This window comes from Stegostoma tigrinum, chromosome 12 (genome assembly GCF_030684315.1).
Source record: "Stegostoma tigrinum isolate sSteTig4 chromosome 12, sSteTig4.hap1, whole genome shotgun sequence".
Taxonomy (NCBI): domain Eukaryota; kingdom Metazoa; phylum Chordata; class Chondrichthyes; order Orectolobiformes; family Stegostomatidae; genus Stegostoma; species Stegostoma tigrinum.
The window spans coordinates 29,023,491-29,048,599 of record NC_081365.1 but is presented as its reverse complement, the minus strand read 5'-3'; the positions used below and the strand labels follow the sequence as shown (position 1 = coordinate 29,048,599).

Here is a 25,109-nt window from a genome sequence, read left to right as displayed (position 1 = left end):
ATTAGTGGGGCCCTGAAAGAACAAGCAGAGTAAAAAGATCACTGAAGGCATGGCAGATGTACTAAATGAATACCTTGATTCTTTATGAAGTTAGAAGATGGAGACAATGACCCAGTGGAAAATGTGGCTGTTGAGCAACTAACTGAGCAATAGTGATAGATAAAGAAGTTGCCAGGTGTGGAAAGGATGCATCCCGACAGAAGGAAGGAAGAAAATAGTGAAGCTGTTGACAGGGGCCTGCAGGATTGCAAAAGCGATGCCATTTTTGAAAAAAGGGCAAAGGGTATCCCACGAAATAACAGGCCTCTTAGCTTGACATCAACAGTGGGAAAATCGATGAGACCATAATACAGGATAAAATAAATGCACACCTAGAAAAAAATATGTTAATACTAGACAGTCAACACTATTTTGCCAAGGGCAGGTCATATCTGACAAAATTAACTGAGTTCTGTGATGAGGTGACACAGGCAGTGGATGAGGGTGGTGCTATGAATGTTGTATTTTTGGACTTCCACAAAGCATTTGGTATGGTGCCATGTGGAAGGTTGGTCAGTGAGTTGAAAATGTTTGGGATTGATGGGTCTTTGTCAGCATGGATTAGAAGTTGGATAAAAGGTAGGAAATAGAAGATAGGTATAAATGGACATTTATTATGGGTGACGAGTTGAAAGATGTGTTCCCCAGGCATCAGTGTCGGGACCCTTGCTTTTCCTGACTTATATAAATGATTTGGAGATGATATTAAGCTCTGAAGAATAGTGAATTGTCAGAGTGCCAGTAGGTGAATTCAGAGGGATACTGACAAGTGGACCAAATGGCAGAACCTGGCAGATAAATTTCAATGCAGAGAAACATGAGGATGACGTAGTTTGATACAAGAAACACAGAGACAAAAAAAGGTACAGGGATGGAACTTTTGAGGAGAGTTCAGAAGCTAAGGGGTCTAAGGGTTCAACTGCATTTTTTCTGAAGGATGCCAGACATGTTGAAACAGTTGTTAAGAAGGCTTAAGATCCTCGGGTTTATAAATAAAGGCATGGAGAATAAAAGCAAGGAAGTGATGCCACACCACTACAAATCACTGGTCAGACCACAATTGGACCACTGTGCCCAGAACTGAACACCTCATTTAAGGAAGGAAGTTAAAGTCAGGGAGAAAGTGCAAAGGAGATTTACTAGAGTGATACTAGGAATTGGGGATATTAGATACAAAGAAAGAGTAGGGAAATTTTCCTTGGAGCAGAGAAGATTAAGAGGTGATCAAAATTACGAAATACTTCGACAGAGCAAAGAAGGATATTATTTCCATTAGTGATATATCAGTAACTAGTAATCACAAGAGGGCTACAAAGTGAGATAAAGAGAAACATCTTTACTCAGTTGTCAGAATTTGGAATGCTCTACCTGGGAGAGTGGTAGAGGCCAAGTCCATAGAAGGTTTCAAAAGAGCTGGGTGTATATTTGAAAGGTGATGAAATTAGAGGGCTACGGGGGGGTAAGGATGGAGTATGACAGTAGCTGGGTAGCTCTTTCAGGAGCTGTTACAAACATGGACTGAATGGGTTCCTTTTGTACTGTAAGATTTCCTGATTCTATGAAGGTATGAGGGGCAAATTGGCACAGGTAGACTGAGAAAATTAAAAGGTATGATGGTACATCAGCAATGGATAGTCTTTAAAGAATTGATATATAGTTTAGAGCAAACAAATTCTTTTAAAGCACAAAAACACAAACATCAGATAAGATGGTTAACAAAGACCGTTAAGGACTATACAAGAATAAAACAAAAAGACCTAAAAACGTGTATGAAATAGTGGTAAACCTATGGAGTGGAACTTGCAAGATTTTAGAAAACAGCAAAGGAGGGCCGAGGCTAATAAAGGAGAATAGACATTAAATGCAAACTGGCAAAAAACCATTAACAAAAAGTGTACAGCTACTTTTGGTATGTAAAGAGGAAATGTTTAGCTAAGATAAATTTGAATCCAATACAGGTAGAGTCAGCAGAATTTGTAATGGGAATAGAGAACGACAGATGCTAAATGATTACATTGTTAGCTATGCATCATAAGTATGAATAATGCTAGAATCTATTAAGTCTCTGATAAACAGACACTCGGATAATATAAAAACCAAAAGAACTGCAGATGCTGTAAATCAGGAACAAAAACAAAGTTGCTGGAAAAGCTGAACAGGTCTGGCAGCATCTGTGAAGGAGAAAACAGATATATTGTTTCAGGTCCGGTGACCCTTTTTTAGAACAGTTCCCCACCCTTATCTGCTTTCCGGAGGGAGCACTCTCTCCGTGGCTCCCTTGTCCGCTCCACACTCCCCTCCAACCCCACCACACCCGGCACTTACCCCTGCGACCGCAGGAAGGGCTACACTTGCCACCATACCTCCTCCCTCATCCTCATCCCCATCCCAGGCCCAGGCCCCAGGAAGACTTTCTACATCAAGCAGATGTTCACCTGCACATCTGCCAATGTGGTATACTGCATCCATTGAACCCGTTGTGGCCTCCTCTACATCAGGAAAACTAAGCGGAGGCTTGCGGACCGCTTTGCAGAACACTGACACTTGGTTCGCAATAAACAACTGTACCTCCCAGTCATGAACCATTTCAACTTCCCCTCCCATTCCTTAGACAACATGTCCATCCTGGGCCTCCTGCAGTGCCACAACGATGCCACCCGAAAGTTGCAGGAACAGCAACTCATATTCCACTTGGGAACACTGCAGCCCAATGGTATCAATGTGGATTTCACAAGCTTCAAAATCTCCCCTTCCCCCACTGCATCCCAAAACCAGCCCAGATCATTCCCGCCTCCCTAACCTGTTCTTCCTCTCACCTATCCCCTCCTCTCACCTCAAGCCACACCTCCATTCCCTACCTACTAGCCTTATCTCGCCCCCTTAACCCGTCCGTCCTCCCCAGACTGACCTATCCCTTCCCTACCTCCACTCACCTCTACTGGCTCCATCCCCACCCTTTTACCTTGTCTGTCTCCTCTAACCGTCTTCGATCCGCCTCCCCCCCTCCCTATTTATTTCAGAACGCTCTCCCCATCCCCCTTTTCTGAAGAAGGGTCTCGGCCTGAAACGTCAGCTTTTGTGCTTCTAGATGCTGCTTTGCCTGCTATATTCGTCCAGCTCCTAACTTTGTTATGATGAATATTGGACTCTGCCTGGATAATGCAAATCTTCATTGTACAGAAATAGTGACTTTTTTTATAGTGTAAGTTTTCTATACTGTGAGGTCACATAAGAATGCAACTATTGCATTATAGAACTACCTATACAGACATAGATTAAGAATTATACAACAGGCATGAGAAATAAATGGGTCATTCCCATGTGGTAGGCTGTCACTAACGGGGCACCATAAGAATCAATACTTAAGTTCTAGCTGTTCAAAATATCGATCAATGATTTGGATGTGGGCAACCAATGCAATTTTCCCAAGTTTACAAATGACACAAAGCTAGATGGGAATGGGTGCTGTGTGGAAGATGCAAAGTGTTTTCTGAAGATTGCGAGTGGACAAGAACATGGCACAGAGACCATAATGCGCAAAAATGCAAAGTTATCCATTTTGATCAGATGAACATCATTTGCAGAGTACTACTTAAATGATAAGCTATCACAAAGTATAGATCAAAGGACTTTTAGTATCCTTATTAATAAGGTCAGAAATCACACAACACCAGGTTATAGTCCAACAGGTTTATTTGAAAACACAAGCATTAGGAGTGCATCCCCTTCATCAGATGAACTTCACCTGAAGCTTGTGATTTCAAATAAACCTGTTGAACTACAACCTGATGTCGTATGATTTCTGACCTTGTCCACCCCAGTCCAACACCAGCACCTTCACATCGACCTTATTGATCAATAAGTCAACAGAAAGCTAACACACAGATCAGACGAGCAATTAAGGCTGATGAAATACCTTGCCTAATTAGTGACCTTGGTTAGACTGCGCATGGAGTCTAGTAATTTATGTGAATAAACCATTCACACTTGTAGTATATTTGCAGTCAGCATTTGACACTGACCCCAAAGCTGCTCACAAAGGTTGAGTGATTTGTGACACAAGCTTGCCATTTTACACAGCATCTTTAACCTGGTGCAAACTGAAAGGATTCCAGGCATTGAACAGTAATGTGAGCAAGCAGGATAAGCAGCCAATCACACTGAAGCAATGCCACGGACAGCAAAGTAGGAAATAAACCATGAATGAGTTTATTTTAATTTAAATCTTCAAAGAGCAAAATACATAAGTAGATTTATTCAGAAGCTAAAATATACTATAATCAAAATTACTTTTAGATATTTAGAATTTATCGATATTCCACAAATTTAAAATTAGCTTCCCAAAACCAAGGAAGGCATTTGTTGGTATTTATAAAGTTAGCACATAACTGAAAACTTACTTACAACTTAATCAACAAAGGCAAGCTTTTTCAAAAGTGTTTTTCTTTCAATAGGGTCATGAACTGGTGGCAGCACAGGAATTTATTAGACATGTGAAGTCCATGCTCCATCCCTCTGATGACAGTTCTATGAGTCTTAAACCCCTGTCCTTTCCCTGTAAGTCAGTACTACTTCACAATCCGCACCATTAGCTCATAACATTTTGCCTTTTAAGCATATGGCATAATTTCGGGCTGTTCTGCATAAATATGATTCATAAAAACATAATACCTCATCTGATAATGTGAAGCTACTTTTTCTCTATGTCGGAAGTCACTGCCATCTGTTCCTGCTGCACGTGGGCCTGCACGGGACGCCATGATGGCCAATCAGCTTCCAGACCTATGACAAATAACAAAATTTAACAGGTGACCTAACAGGTTAAGACCACTCAAAGGTTTGAGTTACTCCTTCATCTCAAGCAAAACTTCAGTTGTTCTGGAAAATTAAATTCCCTTTTCTCCCTGCAAGAATGTCATTGATACTGTTCCATACAGCAAGGAAAATTAGAAGATTTAAGATGTTCAACATCAAGAATATTTATTATTAAGAAAGCTGAAGAAAAATTGCTCACAGTGGCAGAAAGATTGGTAACTTGAAGATAAATGATGAGTATGTCACGATGATTTGGAAAACAATACTTGTTTACATTTATTCAATCGACAGAATAAGGGCATCGCTGGCTAAGCAGCATTTTTATTACCCATCCTTAATTGCCCAGAGGGCAGTTAAGAGTCAACCACATTGCTGTGGGTCTGGAGTCACAAGTAGGCCAGACCACATAAGGAGGGCAGTTTCCTTCCCTAAAGGACTTCAGTGAACCAGCTGGGTTTTTCCCCAACAATTGGCATTAGATTCACAGTCATCATTAGACTTTTACTTCCAGATATTTTATTGAATTCAAAACTCCACCACCTGCCACGGCAGGATTTGAACTGGGGTCCCCAGATCATTATCTAGGTCTCTGGATTAACAGTCCAGCAATAGGACAGTGCCTCCCCATATTTAAAAAGATGGCATGGAATAGGCTCAGAGGTAACTTTCAAAAGGAGGTATGAGATTCACCTAAACAGTAACAATTACAAGGCCATAGGAAGAGAAAGAAGGTAGGATTAATGGGGTAGATGTACTAGATAACTGGCAACAAGCTGGGCTGCAGGGGGTCTCAGGGGTTAACAGTGCCTCACAGCACCAGAGACCCAGGTTTGATTCCAGCCTCAGGCAACTGTCCGTGTGGAGTTTGCACATTCTTTTCATGTTAGTACGGATTTCCTCTGGGTGCTCTGGTTTCCTTCCAAAGTCCAAAAGGTATGTGGGTTAAGTGGGTTAGCCATGCTAAATTGCCCAAAGCATCCAGGGATGTGTTGGTTAGGAAGATTAAGCATGGGAAATGTAGGGGTATAGGGCAAGGGGATGGGGGTGGGATGCTTTTCAAGGGGTTGGTGTGGACACGACAAGCCGAATGGCCTGCTGCCACAGTGCAGGGATTCTATGATTCTGTGCTGCAACAGCCACCGTCTTCCTGCATCTTCTTATCTATGCTTCAGGAAACAATGCATCCACCTGCAAAATCCCTACAACCGCAGTTCAATGACCTTAATACTCTTTCCAACAGCCTCCCTCTCAGTCTCGATTCCTTTCTCTCAAACCTCACTGACGCCCCCACCCCCCCCCAGTGATCCGATCTCTCCTGTGATTTCCCTCCCCCCCCCCAACTGATGACCCTTCACACCCACCTCATTGTGATTCCTTCCCCCACCCTCGATAGATCCCTGCTCTCCGGGTGATTATTCTACCCCTCCCTCGGGTGGATTCCCTTCTTTCGCCGTTGGGTTACGTTCACCCTTTCCCGGGTCAATCACTATTTGTCTCCCGGAGATTACTCTCTCCCTCAGATTATTCGATCCCTATTTATCCCCCACTTCCTCCGCTAAGTACTCTCCCCATCGATGATTATTCGATCTCTATTTATTTATCCCCTCCCCCCAATGATTACCAGGCCACCGAAAGCGATCTCGAACCCGATCACGTCCCGCTCGCGGCGCCAGTAAACTGACTCAGCGCGAGCAACCACTCCCACCATGCACCGCAACAGCACCCTCCCCAATCGACGAAATACACGGTAGTCCCACGTGAGATTAACTCTGATTGGTAGATCCTTTATGGGTGTCTCGCGCGAATTGCTGGGCGGAAGGTCTGCGAGTGGTGTGTCTCTCTGCGCTGGTTCGCTGCTTCGATTGACCGTTAGTTCTGGCGGTGAGCCTTGTTCATTTAGTTACCACACCACACCATACCATTGACTGGAGTGTAAGTCAAATAGCAGCTTCCAGCGTACCCTAGTGTGTTGCGGTTACAACTCGAAGTCAGGAAACTTGGATGCTGAGTTCTGAAGAAGGTTTATGTTGGAGTCGAAGCAGTCGCGTCACGAACGCTGAGATGCTTCAGCACTTTCTGCTTTTATTTCGGAGTTCAGGAGGCTGTAGGCAAAATTGGCCTGTTTCCCTCAGTTATTTCACCGAGGACATCGACTTTCAAATAACAACAGAAAGTGACCTGGCCGAGAATTTACAGCATTTTCTGTTTTTGTTTCATCTTTCAAATATATGTCACTTTCTTTTCCATTTCTGTGACACATGCTCACCAAAAATGCACTTCTCCCGGACAGTTGGTGTAAGTTTTAACGTTGAGATTACGTGGGTAACAAGGTAACAACTAGTCATGAACAATCCCTTCCAACTGGTTGACAATGCAGAGGCTTTGGAGGAGGATGGCAGGTCAGCTCTGTCAAAGGCTGCAGAAAGGTGGACAAGGAAGAAGTAAAAACCCTTACTTTTGACACACCTCCATACGATATAATTTCTGACTTTAGTAAGTGCTGTTTCAGTGCTTTGGAAGGGGAAGAAATCTAATTGAAGATGCTTGATGATTGGGTTGTTTTTGGAAAGATAGATAGCAATTTAGAGAGTGAATACGTATTTAACGACTTTAAAGAGGAAAATGAAGTTAGTTTACATATGGAGTAGTAGATTACAAAGGTACTGCGGCTAAGGGATTTTGGTTTGAGAATGGTAAAGATGGTAGATTTAAAAAACAGACAGATGACACTTTAAGAAAAACAACTGCTAACAATATCAGTCAACATGAGGACCGGTGCACATGCTGTGAAGCAGTGAGCAGTTAGAGCATTGAACTTGATATCTAGGACTGCATGAGGAGCGCAGTGAATTTGGTATAGAATTGCACAAGATGAGAATGGTGACCCTGGCTTAAAAAAAAGTGAAAATGGTGAATTCACCATAATGCAGCAAGGCAGGGACCAGCGAACTTGGTACTTTTGTGGTGGATGATAGTGGCGAACTGGATGTGAAACAGCGATTGAAAAGAATGGTTTACTTACAATAATGTAGTGCAAGAGGAGAATGGCGAGCTCCATATAATGCAGAGGAGTATATAAAGAAGTGAAGCTGGTATGATGCAGTGCCAGGGGAGAGCTGTGAAATCAATGTGAAGCATCTCGAGAAGAAAGTGTTGAATGTGGTATAAAACAACATAAGACGAGATTGATGTACACCATATGTAGAAGTGCCAGAGGTGAGCAGTGACCTCATTACACAGCAGTGAGAACAAAATGAAAAATTTGGCATAAAGAAGTGAGAGGGGAGAGTGGTCAACTCTGTGTAAAGCAATGCGAGAGGAGAGCAGTGAAATTGGTCAGAGAAAAGCTCTGCATGTTCACATTGATAGAACTATAGGGACAGGATGATAAACTCTGTACAGAACAGAGAGCTAAACTCAGTAGGCAGCACATCTAGAGGACAGGTGTAAACTCAGTTAAAATGCAGTACTTGAGAATTTTCCAACCGGTGAAAAAACAAGAGTGGAGTGGTTAATTCAGTATGAAGAACTATGTGTGGTGAGTGGTGAACTCTACACTGATGAAAGGGGAGTGTTGTATGGCTTATGAAGCAGCATGAGAAGAGTGTGATGAACTCCGTATAAGGCAGTTCATGGTGGCAGGGTATTTTCCTCTATTTGGAGCTCCACTCTGCATGCTAGTTCCCTTTCCTTTCTCTTTCTTTTCTCTCTGCTGTCTGTGGTAATTCTATCCCCCCTGTCCTATTAACTACCTACCTAAGGAGTTGGGTTGTGACTGGGAACTGTGTAGTGAGAGCTGAATGCATGCGTTGTGTCCTTCAGCAGCATATTGAGGGGGCTGGTTTGGTGGCAAATCATGAGTGGGCCATTTCGGTGGTGTGAGCAGGCAGGTGAGGTGGCAGCAGTCAGCAGTAAGAGCGGGATTTTTGTCTGGCGATGGCTGCGGCCTCGTGGGTGTCCTGGTGATTAGAGCAGCGTCTGTGCCATTGTGGAGATGGGACTTAGGACATTGAGATCCGAACTTTTTTCTTGCTTACTTTTTGACACTCAAATCTTTTAATTCTGGTTTTTATAACCAAGTGAGTGGCAGTAAATGGTGACTTTGTGCACTTTTTGCTGTACTTACCTATTCCTATACTTAGTACATGAGACAGATAAATAAGGAAGCGTTTGAGCCCTGAAAATTGGTTTAAAGGAACATCTGAGGAGAGCACCAATAGTAAAAAAGCAGCAAGAGAGAATGGTTGTGACCTTGGATTTTTTTAAATATATTCATTCACAGGATGTGAGTGTCTTTGGCTAGTATTTATTGCCCATCCCTAATTGCCCAGAAGTTGAGGATGTAGACTTGCTTACTGTGACGGTGTGTTGGATTACGGACGTTCTGTCAGCCTGCTATTTAACATTGTCAGTGCACCTCCGGTGAAGTGTTGGTTCTCTGTCCTGCTTGCTATTTATTTGCTTTGGTTTGCTGGATGGTTGCCATCAGTTCAGGTTCTGTTTTTCAGTGATTTGTACATCAGGTCCAGTTCAATGTGTTTGCTGATGGAGTTCTGGCTGGAATGCCAGGCTTCCAGGAATTTCCTGACATGTCTCTGTTTGGCTTGTGCTATTATGGATGTGTTGTCCTATTCGAATTTGTGTCCTTTGTGTGTATTGAGTCCAGCGTGAATTGGTCATGTTTCTTGGTGGCTAGTTGGCACCCAGAGGTTAATCCAGAGTCAACCACATTGCTCTGTGGTCTGGAGTCACATGTAGGCTACAGCAGGCCCAGGTAAGGATGACAGTTTCCTTCCCGAAAGGATATTAGAGAACCAGATTTTGTTGGGATTGGTTTCATGGTCATCATTAGACTTTTAATTCCATGTTGTTACTAAATTCAAATTCCACCCTCTGCTGTGGTGGGATTTGAGTTTGGGTCCCCAGAACATTAGCCTCGGTCTCCAGATTAGTAATCATACGATAATACCACTAAAGCAACATGAGAACAGATGTGGAAGTCTGTATAAAGCAGTGTATGAGATGTTGTGTGAAGTTAGCAAAAAGCAGTGCGTGAGGACAATGCTCATTTCAGTGAAAATGATCAGGGATCACAGTGTAGTGTAATGCTGTGCTAGAATAGAGCGATGAACTCAGTATGGAACAATATAAGAGATGGAAAATTCAGTATCAGAACGAGAAGCATAGTGGGCTGTATGAGGTGGCATAAGATGACAGTGTGGGAGCCCTGAACTTGGTTTTGAGGGAGTACATGAGGAGAGCAGTGAGCTTGGTATGGAGCAGCAAGAGCAGACCAGTGAAACTAGCATAAAGCTGTGTGAGAGGAGAGCAATGAATTTGATATAAAGCAACATGAGAGAAGAGTGGTGAGCACAGGTATACAGCGGTGGTAGAGTAGTAAACTTGCATACCAAGGAACGTGGGGAGTGCAGTGTACTCAGGCACAAAGCAGTGCTAGAGGAGTGCAGTGAATTTGCATACCAAGAAGTATGAAAGGAGAGCAATGAACTTAACATAAAGCAGTGTGAGAGGAGACCAGTGAACTTGGTAAAAAGCATTGTGAGAAGATGTGTGAGCTCAGTACAAAGTAACATGAGAAATTTTACCAAATATCCTAAATCTACAAGGATGAGTGCTCGGATTACAACTGTTCATAATATATTTGTCTTGGAGAAAGGAAACAAATGTATAGCAGCTGAATTTGCAGTTGCACAAAAATCGCTGGAAAGGCACGTTTCGACAGGGATAGAAACGGTTTAGAGAAGTATTGACGGGTTAAGTAAGTGAGCAAAACATTGGCAAATGGAGTATAACGTGAGAAAATGAGAAGTTTACTTTGGAAGGGAAGACAAAAGAACAGTAACATTCAAGTGGAGAAAAACTGCAAAAAAAGCTGCAACAGAAAGGGACTTAGAGTACTTGAGCATGAAACAAAATTCATGGTTGGTAATCAGGAAGGCTAATGGAATGTTGGCCATTATTTCAAGAGAGTGGATTATAAGAGTAGGAAAATTTAGTTGCAACTCTGCTAGTGAGGCCACATCTGGAGTACTGTGAGCAGTTTTCATTACCTTACTAAGAAAATATCTTATTTTATTGGAGGCAGCTTAGAAAAGCTTCAGTAGGATGACACGTCTACCTCACCCCCACCCACCCTGGCCTTATGGTGGGATTGTCTTATGAACAAAACTTAAACAGGTTGGCATAATATTCAGTGCCTCAGGTGAGTGAACTCTATGAAGCAGTATGTGAGGAGAGCAATGAACTCAGAATAAAGCAACGTAAGAATTGAAGCTGCATACATGCAGCCAGACGATCGCAGTGAACCCTGGGGAAGGCGGTGTGAGAGGAGGATGGTGAACCCAGTTAAAGTAGTGCATGAAGAAGCCTCCTGGATGACCTGTCCATTCTGGGCCGCCTCCAGTGTCGCAACGACGCCACCCGGAAACAGGAAGAGCAGCACCTCATGTTCCGCCTTGGGACCCTACAACCCAATGGTCTCAATGTGGAGTTTATTAACTTTAAAATCTCCTTATCCCCTTGCCTCATCCTATGACCAACCCTCCCTCTCATCTCTGCCTTGTTGACCTGTCCATCTTCTCTCCCACCTATCTGCTCCTCTCATCTCACTGACCAATCCCCACCACTGCTCACCTGCACTCACCTATCACCATCCTACCTACGTTTCCCAACCTGACCACCCCCCCTTATTTATTTCAGAGCCCCCTTCCCCTTCCCCATTTCCGCAGAAGGATCCTGACCCGAAACATCAGCTCTCCTGCTCCTCTGATGCTGCCTGGCCTCCTGTGTTCCTCCAGCTCCGCTCTGTGTTAGCACATGAGGAGTGCAGTGAACATGGTACAGAGCAGCATGAGAAGAAATTGTTGAACATTTGGTATACAGTACGGGAGGGGAACAGTGAACCCAATGTAAAGCAGTGTGAGAAATGAGCAGTGAACTTGGCATGAAGCTGTTGTAAAAGGAGAGTGGTGAACAAGTAATGGAGTTGTGCTTGCTTTGAAAAGTAAACTTGGTATAAAGCAATGTGTGTGTTGCTTGGTGAACTCATGGTGCATGACGTGAACAGTAAACTAGGTTTGAAACAACAATTGAAGAGTGGTGAACTTGGAAAAAAGCAGTGCAAGATGTGAGAAGTGAATCTGGTGTGAGGCAGCATGAGAAGAGAGCAATGAAATGCATAGAAGGCAGTGTGAGAGGAGAGTGGTTAATTCACTGTAAAACAGTGAGTAAGGTGAGTTGTGAACTTGAAAAAAATCTGTGCATGAGGGGACTGTTGAGTTCAACATAAATTCCCTCCCAGTCCAAGATGGCATGGGAGTAGGGCTCTTGTGCTGGAGCCTGTCCGCTCTGAATGCTTTCCATTTTTCTTTTTGTTTCCTTTTTTTTTGTTACTTACCTACCTTGTCCTGAGCTCAGACTGCATCCAGAGCCCAGAGCATGGACCCCAAGCAGGCTCAACCTCAAGCAGGCCTAGGGCGTGGACCTCAAATTGTCTTGAACTAGGTCCAGGGCGTAGACGTTGGGTGGGCCTACTGTGGACCTCAGGCTGGCCCAATGCGTGGAACTTGAGTTGGCCCAGGACGAAGAAGAGTGAACTCTTACTTTTCCAGAGCAAGCACAGCCTGGAATTGGTGGCTACTACGTCAGCAGAGGTGACGTTGATGAGGTAGGCCCATTGGCAAAAGATGGCATCTGAGGATTGGCAACTTCATTGTTGGTTGGGCCCATCGCTGAAGGCAATAGGTATCATGGCAACCAGTGAGATGAGCCCAGCAGTGAGAGATGTGACTGTGACATTGGTTGGCTCGGTGCAGGCAGCAGTATGATGGCAAAGATAATACCTGACGATCAGCAACTTTGTTGGTTGGGTCCGTTGTAGACAGTGGTGAAACAGTGTCGGAGGGATAGCAGTGAAGACATTAGTGATGAACTGGCTCAAGAATGATGGATTCTCTTCGAGCTGTACCTGCCCTTTTCTTCCTTATTCTTAAATTATTCAAAATGGCTCCCTATTGTGGCAACAAATGAAAGGCTTTTACTGTATTGTATTCTTACTGTAAAATGCATGTGACAATGAAATCAAAATCAACCAGTGTGAGAAGATAGCAGTGAACTTGGTATAAAGCAGTGTTGGATGAGAGTAGTGACTGCATACCTTGCAGTGAGAGGAGAGTGGTGAGCTTGATATCAAGTTGTAAATGAAGACAATAGTGAACTGAAAATAAAAAAAAGCAAAAAAGATATTTGGTGAACTCAGTATAAAGCAGCACAAGAAAGGAGTGTTGCACTCGATATAAAGCTGCACGAGAAGAGTGATGCACAGTGTTTTTTCCAATTTATATGTTTATATCTAAGGATTCTAGTCAACCAATCTGGTTTAACCATATTGGTTATTAGTATAGCTCATATTTGATAACCAGAAGTTCCCTCTAACATCACCATCGTTTTTATATCTATACTGAATTGCTGTCTCATGTCATCTACTCTGCAGATTTTACCCTAAAACCACAGTACCAAGTTTCTGCATTTTGATCTCAAAGATTATCCGTGCACTTGTTTAAGACCTTTCGAGCCCTATGGAGATGCTTAATTCAGGTGGTGGGACGGCTGATTTGCAATGCAGCGTGATGCCCATTTTTAAATTTCCTCACTACTTGAGGGACCTGACTTGAAGAACTTACCGTCTCAAGATCTCCCCTCACTACTGTCAATCATCCCTGTCTTAATAAGACAGCTGCTTTGTGATTCAGTAGCACTGTAATGACTTTATACCGGCAATAATTCTGACTACCAGCTAATCTGCATGTGTAGACGGTGGATGGAGGCCTCTGTTGTTTCTGCTGGTGTTCCTCTCAACTGGCTCAGCCTGCTGGTTTTAGATAATCAGGGACATTTCCTTTGGAGAGGAATACAAAGGGTTCTGTGTACCAACGTGAAAGGACAATGGTGAACTCGGTATAAACTTGTGCATGAGAAAGCTAGTGAACTCTACAGAAAAAGGCAAGAAAGGCCACTGGTTTATTTGGTATAAAGTGGCATGAGAAGAGAATGACCTTGTTAAAATACTCTGTGAGGACAACAATGAACTCAATATAATATGGCAAAATAGGTGAACAACTTTGTGTAAATCGGTGTGAAAAGGTGAACATAAGTCAGTAAGGAGAGGTAAATGGTGAACTCGGTATAAAGCAGTGCTTGCGTTGAAAGATGAAGTCTATGTAAATTAGTGCAAGAGGTCAATGGTGAACTTGGTAAGAAGCAGTGCCTGCATTGGAATAAGACAGAGTAAGAAGAAAATTGTAAACTTGATATTTTGCAATGTGAAGAAAGCAGTGAAATGGGGCAGAGTGGCAACATTGGAGGATCCAGTCACAAAGAGTGGAACACAGACCAAGATCAGAGTTTTGAAATCAGTCTGTACTCGAGAAGCCCAATGCCCAGGTCTGAGTGAGTGGGACATATTGCCAGCTACATTCCAAACAAGAGAAGGGGAGTCAGAAAGAAACTGCCCTGAAGACAAGGCATCAGGTACATACTGCTCACCTAGACCGGGAGTGAGCTGAGTTCATGGAAGAAGCAGAAAGTTCAGTCAGCAGAGTTTCTGTGAAACTGATTGTTTCTGGGTTCTTCCCACAGTAGAGGGGGAGACAGTAAAAATGGAAGTGGGTACAGGTGCAAGTGTCCGTAATGCCCAAATCAGTCCATCGGGAGAAGTTGAGAGCCCTACTGTTGAAGCCTGTCAAAATTATATCATGGACGTTTGCGGAACAAGTGGTATCACTGAAGGACAATGAACTGGTGAGAGTACAGTTGAGGGACCAGTGTACAGAATTGCCAGTTTACATAGTAAAAGGCAACTACTCAGTGTTATTTGAATGCTCTTAGTTACAAAATTTAAGGTTGAAGTGGGTGTGGTTAATAGGCTGGTGGACTCAAACATGAGTTTACAAAAGAAAGGATAATACAGTGCAGAAACAGACCCTTCAGTCCAACCAAGCCATTTTGAACATAATCCCAAACTAGACTATTCCCACTTGCCTGTTCCTGGCCCAATCCTTTCCTATTTATGTACTTATCCAATGTCTTATAAACATTGTAATTGTACTCCCATCCACCACTTCCTTAGGAAGTTCATTCCACATGCAAACCACCCTCTGATTTAAAAAAAAATGCCCCTTGTGTCTTTTTTAAACCTCTTTCTGCTCACCCTAAAAAAATGTCCCCTAGTCTTAAACACCCCCATACATGGGAAAAGATTACTTCTATTAACTATAGCTATACCCCACATTATTTTATAAATTTCTATCATGTCGCCTTTCAACCTGCTACGCTCCAGTGAAAATGTCCTAGCCTATCTTGCCTTTCTTTATAACTCAAACCTTTCATACTCGGCAACATGCTGGTAATTTTTTTCTGAATCCTCCCAAGCTTAATAATATCCTTACTATAAGTAAGCAACCAGAACTAGACATAGTATTTCAGAAGCGGCCTTACCAGCATCCTGTACAACTCAACATTAGCCCAACCCTGATTGTGGATTAATGTCTCTGTCTCCTCACAAGATCTATTCAACAATGGGCCCAGGGAAAGAAATTTTCAAAAAAAAATCTGTCATAGGCCTACTTACAGATGGGAATCGTGAAGGATTCTCAGCTATTGCTGATGATAGTGACACATGGGGGACTTTTCTGCTACAAGTGTCCTCCTTTAGCATGACGTCAGCCTCTGTTCCAGAGGGGCATGGATCACACATTCTGGAGTCATGTTATCTGAATAATTTTGATTAGTGGATCCACCAAAGGGGAACCTCTGAAAAATTTAGAAGGAAACCTAAAAAGATTGGAGAGACATGGCCTACAAGTAAAATAAGAGAAATGCAAGGTTTTATTTAAAGACTCCAGAGTACTTGGGCCATGTAATTGATGATGAAGGACTACACAAAGCGCCCAAGAAGATGGAGGTTATCATAAAGGTCTCTTGATCAGACAATGTATCTCGAATGAGATCAGTCATGGGACTTGTTAATTACTATGGCAAGTTTGTGTCTGATCGGGCACTTGTGCTAAAAGTCCTGAATTGGTTGCTGGGTGAAAGGGCAGCCATGGAAATGGACCCAGGAATGTGAAGTGGCTTACTGGGAGGAGAAGCAAGCCTTAAAAAGCTTGGAAGTGTAAAAGCATTTCGACCTGAAGTTGCCACCACAGTTAATGTGTGACACCTTGCCTTATGGGGTTGGTGCTGTATTGTCACCCATTTCACTGAATGAAGAAGAAAGGCCCATCGCATTCGTATCACGGTCAGTAATGAAGACGAAGGAGAACTATGCTCAAGTTGATAAAGATTGAGCATTGTGTTCGGAAAAGAAGTTCACCCGTTGTCTTTAGAGTAGGCACTTTGTACTACTGATTGAGCACAGACCTCTAACCTCTGTTTTTGGAATATAGATAGAGATGCTGTCAATGGCACTGGCTGTGTCAGCCTGCTAATGAGATCAAATGCTAACTGGCAATGTAGATGCCCTGTCAAGGTGCCACCACCAGGATGTTCCCAACTGGAACCTGAAAATTGTGTGTTTTTTCCAGGTGACATGTTGCTGGTGTCAACAAATCAGCTGAGGAATTTTACTGAATGACTCACTTTTGAGCTGATTGCTGGACTTGGTCCTACGAGGAAAGACCAGTCATGGAAGCTGTTCAGAATTGCATCCTCACCTGCCTAGAAAGCAGGAATTTTACTAGACAGGTGTTTAATGTGGGGAATGAAAGTTGTTATTCCCCCCGGTTCAGAGGAAAGGTGACTGGAACAAGGGTTCCCCAGCTTGGAGCAAATGAAGGAGATAGTCAGGAGCTCTTTTATTGGTGACCAAATGCGGACTTCCAGATTGAGGAAAAAGTGGGATCATGCCAATCACACTGATAAGAAAGGCGTTGCTATTTCTGCCCTTTCACCCACAGGAATAGCCTTAAATATTTGTGGCAGCAAATTTTACGATGATTTCCTAGGACCAGTGGAGGGACAGATGACGCTAGTGGTTGTGGATGCCTATTCCAAGAGGCCTGAGGTGCTGGTTCTGAGATTGGTATTGGTGGAAATGACAGTAGACCAACTGGATGATTCAGGAACTCCGAACAAGTTGTAAGTGATAGTGGTCCACAGTTTGTGATGCAAGAGTTCAAGGAATACCTCAAATCATGAGTCAGATGTGAGGTTGGGTCCACATCACCGTGGACAAATGGCCAGGCTGAAAGTTTTCGACAAACCTTGAAGCAAGCCTTAAAGACTTTACAAGGAGAGGGTTCAGTAGGGTAGTGAATCAGGAAATTCCTCAGGATGTATAGGAACATGCCATATACAATGGCCCAGAGTTCACTGGCACCCATAATTTTCAATGCCAGCTGAGAACTATGTTTGACCTACTATATCCAGAAGAGCTGGTAGACCAAAATAAAGACAATAGATGACTATAAGGGCAGGAACGTCAATGCCAAGGATATTCTAAAAAGGAGATACCTTGTTGGCTAAGAATTATATGTCTGGGGAAAATAGATCCCAGTGGTGGTGGTGGCTCAAACGGAACGATTGCTATAGATGGCACCGATTTGGTTGAACTGGTCTGGTTGCCACATCTCATCCAACAGGGCAAGTCCATCAGAATGCAGAGCTGTTCTGAATGAAACCAAGGATATCGACTGAGTCAACAGTTTCCAAGCTAGCGTTGTTACATACCCAGGGAGGAGATAACAGGACTGTCACAGGGCAATAACAGCCAAGTAGACAAGGACATATCTGCAAAACAACAGGAGATTCCAGAAGTGTGGGAGTCTTGAGATGAGGAAACAGTCTCCTAAGAACCACCATCCCCCAAGAGACTAATCATTTGAATGGAGCTAATAGTGGAATGTCTCATATAAAGGGGGCAACAGTTGTTCTTCCAGGGTTGCTGTGATTTTGTAATCATTCCTGATTATACAGGCATTGTAGCCAACATATGTGTACAATCTTGATAATTGTTGAATATATGTTTATTAATGGGAGTTTTAAAATCAGCAGGAGGAAGACGTTTCTCCTTTAAGAGTGCTAGTCAGGTGACCCAGAGGGGTGGAGCTTTTGTCCAGCCTAGAAAAGGTTGCGGAGGTAGGAGGATCATAGTGTTTCTGTTATGGATGTGAGTTTGCTCGCTGAGCTGGAAGGTTAGTTTTCAGACGTTTCACCACCATACTGGTAACATCATCAGTGAGCCTCTGACGAAGCGCTGGTGTTACGTCCCGCTTTCTATTTATCTAGTTAGGTTTCCTTGGGTTGGTGATGTCATTTTCTGTTCTTTTTCTCAGGGGATGACCATCGCTTTGTCGGAGGCTCACTGATGATGTTACCTAGTATGGTGACGAAACGTCTGAAAACTAACCTTCCAGCTCAGTGAGCAAACTCACATGTGAGCTACAAATCTTCTCAAAACTCGCTGTTTCTGTTATATTTATCATTTGCCTACCTTGTCTATAATCCCTGGTTTCAAAGGAACCACCAACATGACAGTTTGGCAGTGAATTACACTGCAAATCTGGCTTCATAACTAGTAATGATGAATATTCGTTATGAGTATTTTTCCTGGCCGATTGCTCCCCTTAACATGAACATTCTTTTCTCCATGGCAGACTGTCTTCTAATGTATTCTACCTCTGCAGATCTTACTCTAAAATCAGTGTGAGAAGCCCCTGCATTTTGATCTCTGATTGTGATCATCCATGCAACTGTTTAAGATCTTTCAGATCCAATAGGGGTCAGTTATGTCATTCGTTGGAATGGCTAATATCTGATGAGGGTGATGCCTACAATGGGAGTTCAATTCCAGCACCAACTGGGAGACCTGACTTGAAGGTCTTGCTCATCCAGCTTCCCTCACCTGAAGCATGATGACCCATTGGCTAAACCACCACCAGGTGTCTCTCTATCTCTTTTTTTATATATTATGAGCTGCCCCTGTGTTTAAGTAGAACTGTGGTGACTCAAATCAGTTCTGACCACAAGGTATTATGCTTGTATGTATGTATAATGGGTAGTCTCTGCGTTTTCAGCTAATTTTCCTCTTAACCAGTTCCTTCTGGCACAAAAACAGGAATTGCTTGTGAAACTCGGCAGGCCTGGGATTCTCTGTGGGAAGAAAGCAGAGTCAATGTTTCAAGTCCAGAGACTCTTCAGAACTGGTAGCAGTTTGGAAAAACTGGTGTTTATGCTGAAGATAAATTTTGAGTGTGCGGGGAAGGAGAGGTGGCGGATGGGTGGAAACGGACCCCAGAGAGACCAAGAGATGAAAGTAGGTAAGTGAGGGAATTATGGATAGCAGGCCAGGACAGAAGAGAAGCTGAATAAAGTAATAATGAGAGCTGACAGTACCAGAGCCTGTGCTGAAAACAAACTATGTAATCTGATTATAGGCCTGAGAGTGGGTGAGAAAGGGTTGACTATGCAAAAAACAATCCACGTTATAACAGGACATTCCTTTTGGTGCTTTAGACAATCAGCAGATAGTCCTCTAGACGAGGGTAGGAAGGCTTCTGTTGTAGAACAATGCAAGGGGACAGTGGTGAACCCAGTACAAAATAGTGCATGAAGACAAAATTGTACTTGATACAAAGTGACAAGAGAGGTGATCAGTGAATGTGGTGTAAATCATCATGAGAAGAGAGCAGTGAGCTGGTTATACAGCAACGTGAGAGAACGTTGGTGAATCCAGTATCAAGCAGCATTTGAAGAAAGTAGTGAATTTAGTTCTAGATGAGAGTGATGAACCCAATATAAAAGAATGCGTAAGATATAGGACATAGGAGTGGAAGCAAGGCTATTTGGCCCATCAAGTCCACTCCGCCATCTAAATTATGGCTGATGGGCATTTCAACTCCACTTCTCTGCACTCTCCCCATAGCCCTTGATCCCTTCTGAGATCAAGAATTTGTCCATCTCTGCCTTAAAGGCATCCAACGTCCCAGCCTCCACTGCACTCCATAGCAATGAATTCCAGAAGCCCACCACTCTGGCTGAAGAAATGTCGTCTCATTTCAGTTTTAAATTTACCCCCTCTAATTTTAAGGCTGTGCCCACGGGTCCTAGTCTCCCCGCCTAATGGAAACAACTTGCTAGCGTCCACCCCTTCTAAACCATACATTATCTTGTAAGTTTCTATTAGATCTCCCTTCAACCTTCTAAACTCTAATGAGTACAATCCCAGGATCCTTAGCTGTTCGTCATACGTTAAACCTACCATTCCAGGGATCATCCGTGTGAATCTCCGCTGGACAAGCTCCAGGGCTAGTACGTCCTTCCTGAGGTGTGGGGCCCAAAATTGGACACAGTATTCTAAATAGGCCCTAACTAGAGCCTTATAAAGCCTCAGAAGCACATCGCTGCTTTTATATTCCAACCCTCTTGAGATAAATGACAACATGGATACAGAATTGGCTGGCCAACAGAAGACAGCGAGTGGTAGTAGAAGGAAAATATTCTGCCTGGAAGTCAGTGGTGAGTGGGGTTCCACAGGGCTCTGTCCTTGGGCCTCTACTGTTTGTAATTTTTATTAATGACTTGGATGAGGGGATTGAAGGATGGGTCAGCAAGTTTGCAGAGACACAAAGGTCGGAGGTGTCGTTGACAGTATAGAGGGCTGTTGTAGGCTGCAGCGGGACATTGACAGGATGCAGAGATGGGCTGAGAGGTGGCAGATGGAGTTCAACCTGGATAAATGCAAGGTGATGCATTTTGGAAGGTCGAATTTGAAAGCTGAGTACAGGATTAAGGATAGGATTCTTGGCAGTGTGGAGGAACAGAGGGATCTTGGTGTGCAGATACATAGATCCCTTAAAATGGCCACCCAAGTGGACAGGGTTGTTAAGAAAGCATATGGTGTTTTGGCTTTCATTAACAGGGGGATTGAGTTTAGGAGTCGTGAGATCTTGTTGCAGCTCTATAAAGCTTTGGTTAGACCGCACTTGGAATACTGCGTCCAGTTCTGGTCGCCGTATTATAGGAAAGATGTGGATGCTTTGGAGAGGGTTCAGAGGAGGTTTACCAGGATGCTGCCTGGACTGGAGGGCTTATCTTATGAAGAGAGGTTGACTGAGCTCGGACTGTTTTCATTGGAGAAAAGGAGGAGGAGAGGCGATCTAATTGAGGTATACAAGATAATGGGAGGCATAGATAGAGTTGATAGCCAGAGACTACTTCCCAGGGCAGAAATGGCTAGCACGAGGGGTCATAGTTTTCAGCTGGTTGGTGGAAAGTATAGAGGGGATGTCAGAGGCGGGTTCTTTACACAGAGAGTTGTGAGAGCATGGAATGCGTTGCCAGCAGCAGTTGTGGAAGCAAGGTCATTGGGGTCATTTAAGAGACTGCTGGACATGCATATGGTCACAGAAATTTGAGGGTGCACACATGAGGATCAATGGTCGGCACAACATTGTGGGCTGAAGGGCCTGTTCTGTGCTGTACTGTTCTATGTTCTATTACATTCGCTTTCTTAATTACGGACTCTACCTGCAAGTTAACCTTTAGAGAATCTTGGACCAACACTCCCAGATCCCTTTGTACTTCTGCTTTGCGAATTTTCTCACCATTTAGAAAATAGTCCATGCCTGTATTCTTTTTCCCAAAGTGCAAAACCTCACATTGAATTTCATCAGCCATTTCCTGGACCACTCTCCTAAACCGTCTAAATCTTTCTGCAGCTTCCCCACCTCTTCAGTACTACCTGCCTGTCCACCTATCTTTGTATCATCGGCAAACTTCGCCAGAATGCCCCCAGTCCCTTCATCCAGATCATTAATATATAAGGTGAACAGCTGCGGCCCCAACACTGAACCCTGCGGGACACCACTCGTCACTGGTTGCCATTCCGATAAAGAGCCTTTTATCCCAACTGTCTGCCTTCTGTCAGACAGCCAATCCTCAATCCAAGCCAGTAGCTCACCTTGAACACCATGGGCCCTCACCTTGCTCAGCAGCCTCCCGTGAGGCACCGTATCAAAGGCCTTTTGGAAGTCTAGATAGATAACATCTACTGGGTTTCCCTGGTCTAACATACTTGTTACCTCTTCAAAGAATTCTAACAGGTTTGTCAGGCATGACCTCCCCTTACTAAATCCATGCTGACTTGTTCTAATCTGACCCTGCACTTCCAGGAATTTTGAAATCTCATCCTTGACAATGGATTCAAGAATTTTACCAACTACTGAGGTTAGGCTAATCGGCCTATAATCTTCCATCTTTTGCCTTGATCCTTTCTTAAACAAGGGGGTTACAACAGCAAGTTTCCAATCGTCAGCGACTTTCCCTGACTCCAGTGACTTTTGAAAGATCATGACCAAAGCCTCCACCATTTCCTCAGAACTCTAGGATGTAGCCCAGTGGGGCCAGGAGATTTATCAATTTTTAGACCTTTTAGCTTTTCTAGCACTTTCTCTTTTGTAATGCCTACGATGCTCAACTCTGCCCCCTGGCTTTCCCTTATTGTTGGCATACTACTCATGTCTTCCACTGTGAAGACTGACACAAAGTACTTCTTAAGCTCTTCAGCTATTTCCTTATCTCCCATCACTAGCCTTCCAGCATCAATTTAGAGCAGCTCAATATCTACTTTTGCCTCTCGTTTGTTTCTTATGTATTGAAAGAAGCTTTTACTATCATTTATAATATTACTAGCTAGCCTACCTTCATATTTGATCCTCTCCTTCCTTATTGCTCTCTTTGTTATCCGCTGTTTGTTTTTGTAGCCTTCCCAATCTTCTGATTTCCCAGTGCTGTTGGCCACTTTATAGGCTGTCTCTTTTTCTTTGATATATTTCCTGACTTCCTTCGTCAGCCAGAATGCAAGAAGAGAGCATTGTACATGCTGAAAAGCAGTACAAGTGGAGAGTGGTGAACTTGATGTAAAGTAGGGTGAGAGGGTAATGGAATACTTGGTACAATGTAGTGTGAGAGGACAGCATTGAATTCCTTCTAAAGCAGTAAGAGAAGAAGAGAGTGGTGAAATCAGTACAAAGTCATGTGAGAGAACAGTGAACATTATAATAAAGCAGTGAGAGAGAAAAGTGGTGAACCCAGTAATAGAGCAGTGAAAAAGGAAAGTGGTGAACTCAGTAAAAAAAAAAGCACAGGAGGAGAGTATTGAACTTGGTATACAGAAGCGCAAGAGGACCGTGGTGAACTTTGTTATCTCCTCCTGCACCACTGTATACCTAAGTGTGGAGCTGGATGAATGCAGCAGGCCAAGCAGCATCTTAGGAGCACAAAAGCTGACGTTTTGGACCTAGACCCTTCATCAGAAACGGGGGATGGGGAGACAGTTCTGAAATAAATAGGGAGAGAGGGAGAGGTGGATCGAAGATGGATTGAGGAGAAGATAGGTGGAGAGGAGACAGACAAGTTTTGCAGTGAGAGAGAGATCCCCTGAGGTTTATCTGGAGGGAGGAGGGTAACTTCTTCAGGTTAGGCATCCCTGGAAGAGGCTTCGCAGTGAGGTTAAAATTGTATATCACTGCAGAAGAGCTGTGAATCCATTAGAAAGCAGCACAAGAAGAAAGTGCTGAATCTAGTATAAAGCAATGAAAAATGCATGGTGAACATAAATTTAAGCAGCACAATAGGAGAGTGATGAAGCTGCTATGAAACAGGGTGAGAGGAGGGAATTCAATTCAGTACAAAATAGCATGAAGGGAGTGGTGTATTGGGTCATCGGGTGTGTCTAAGCAGTTCTTTATGGATTTGGGTAAACATAGTTAAGAGAAGACTGAACAATAGTTCCCATTATCTCTGAACAATAGCCATTTGTTTAAATATGAACATTTACTGAGTATTTAAAAAAAGGAAAAGACAGGGAAGATAAAAGACTGGACTATGAACATCTATTAGGTAATTTAAAAAATGAAAAAGGAAGGAAAAGTAAGCAAACAGCCTCCCGCTCTCCTGCATGTCAGGGAACCCTCAATCACCTGCTGGTCTGGAGGCTTAAGTTTTTTCCTGGCATTGTTCGCGATCCTGGTCTGGGGTGAAGTCCAGTGGTTTGGAACAAAACTCTTATATGGTGTAACAGCTAATACAGAAAACAGTACAGGAAAGCAATTTTGATTACGTTGTCTTTGTCATGTACAAGAATGTTCACATGACTCGTTTGAGGTCCTGCAGCAATTTTAGCCCCTCAGCCATCCTATACATTCCACCCTGATGATATTAGATAGTGTATGTTACAATTGCAGATGCGGATACAAATCAGCGATAGCCACACAATAGTGAGGGCCCCCCCTCCCTATTTATTCCAGAACCCTCACCCCATGCCTCTTTTCTGATGAAGGGTCTAGGCCTGAAACGTCAGCTTTTGTGCTCCTGAGATGCTGCTTGGCTTGCTGTGTTCATCCAGCTTCACACTTTGTTATCTTGGATTCTCCAGCATCTGCAGTTCCCATTATCACTGATGCGTTTCACATCCGCCTTTTTCAATGGCTGTTCTTTAACTTGACTCTTTTTCTCTCCTTGCTCCATGAGGCGGATACAATCATGTGTTTCTCCTTCCTGATTCATATTAGCTTGCTGGGTTCTCCCTATTGTTTTAACCACTTTCACATGCTTGTCTTCTGGCAACAGTATGGTTTTCCATTTGGTTTGCCGATTGTCTGTAACATCTCTGTTTTCCAGGTTCCAATGACTGGATTACACTATGTGGGCAGTGTAACATCACTTCCAAGTTGTGTCAAGGGGGTGAATGTCAGTAGTGCCCAGATAGCACATTGGATGGTTTGAACATAAGATTGTTGTCCCATTATGACCGGATTCATTTTTCCTGAGTAGTTGGCTTTGTGTCTCTTTAGCACTACTGTGGACTCATTGCACTTGTTTTCACGGCAAAAGGAATGAAAGGGCTTTTTCAGGATAGGGAGTCCTAGTGCTGGTGCAGAGGCCAATGTCTGTTTGATTTTGACAAAGGCCATCTCTTGCTCAGGTCCCCGTTCAATTGTCTCTGAGCTAGCTCCACCCCCCTCCTCTCAGGGTCTTGCAGGGTTCCGGATAGTTTGCTGTAATTTTCAACAAAGTTCCTCCAATAATTAAGTAGTCCTAAGACTTGTCTTATCCCTTTTTTTTCCCATTTGCAATAATGCCTTCTGATAGAGGCGACCATAAATTACATATTTTGCAATAAAATTCAGTGTATGCCAGATTCAGATTCCTTATTTTGTGTTTTCTTTCAAATCCTC

The 25,109-nt window shown here is 43.3% G+C and overlaps 1 protein-coding gene across 1 annotated transcript in view; it reads right to left on the bottom strand.

The window, feature by feature from the left end:
* The window catches only part of jagn1a (jagunal homolog 1a), a 74,144-nt gene that overhangs the window by 6,077 nt on the left and 42,958 nt on the right, over positions 1-25,109 (bottom strand). The window contains exon 3 of the mRNA XM_059650238.1: positions 4,711-4,821. Coding sequence (XP_059506221.1) covers positions 4,711-4,799 — 89 coding nt within the window. The 5' untranslated portion in view covers positions 4,800-4,821. The remainder of the gene's footprint in view (positions 1-4,710; positions 4,822-25,109) is intronic.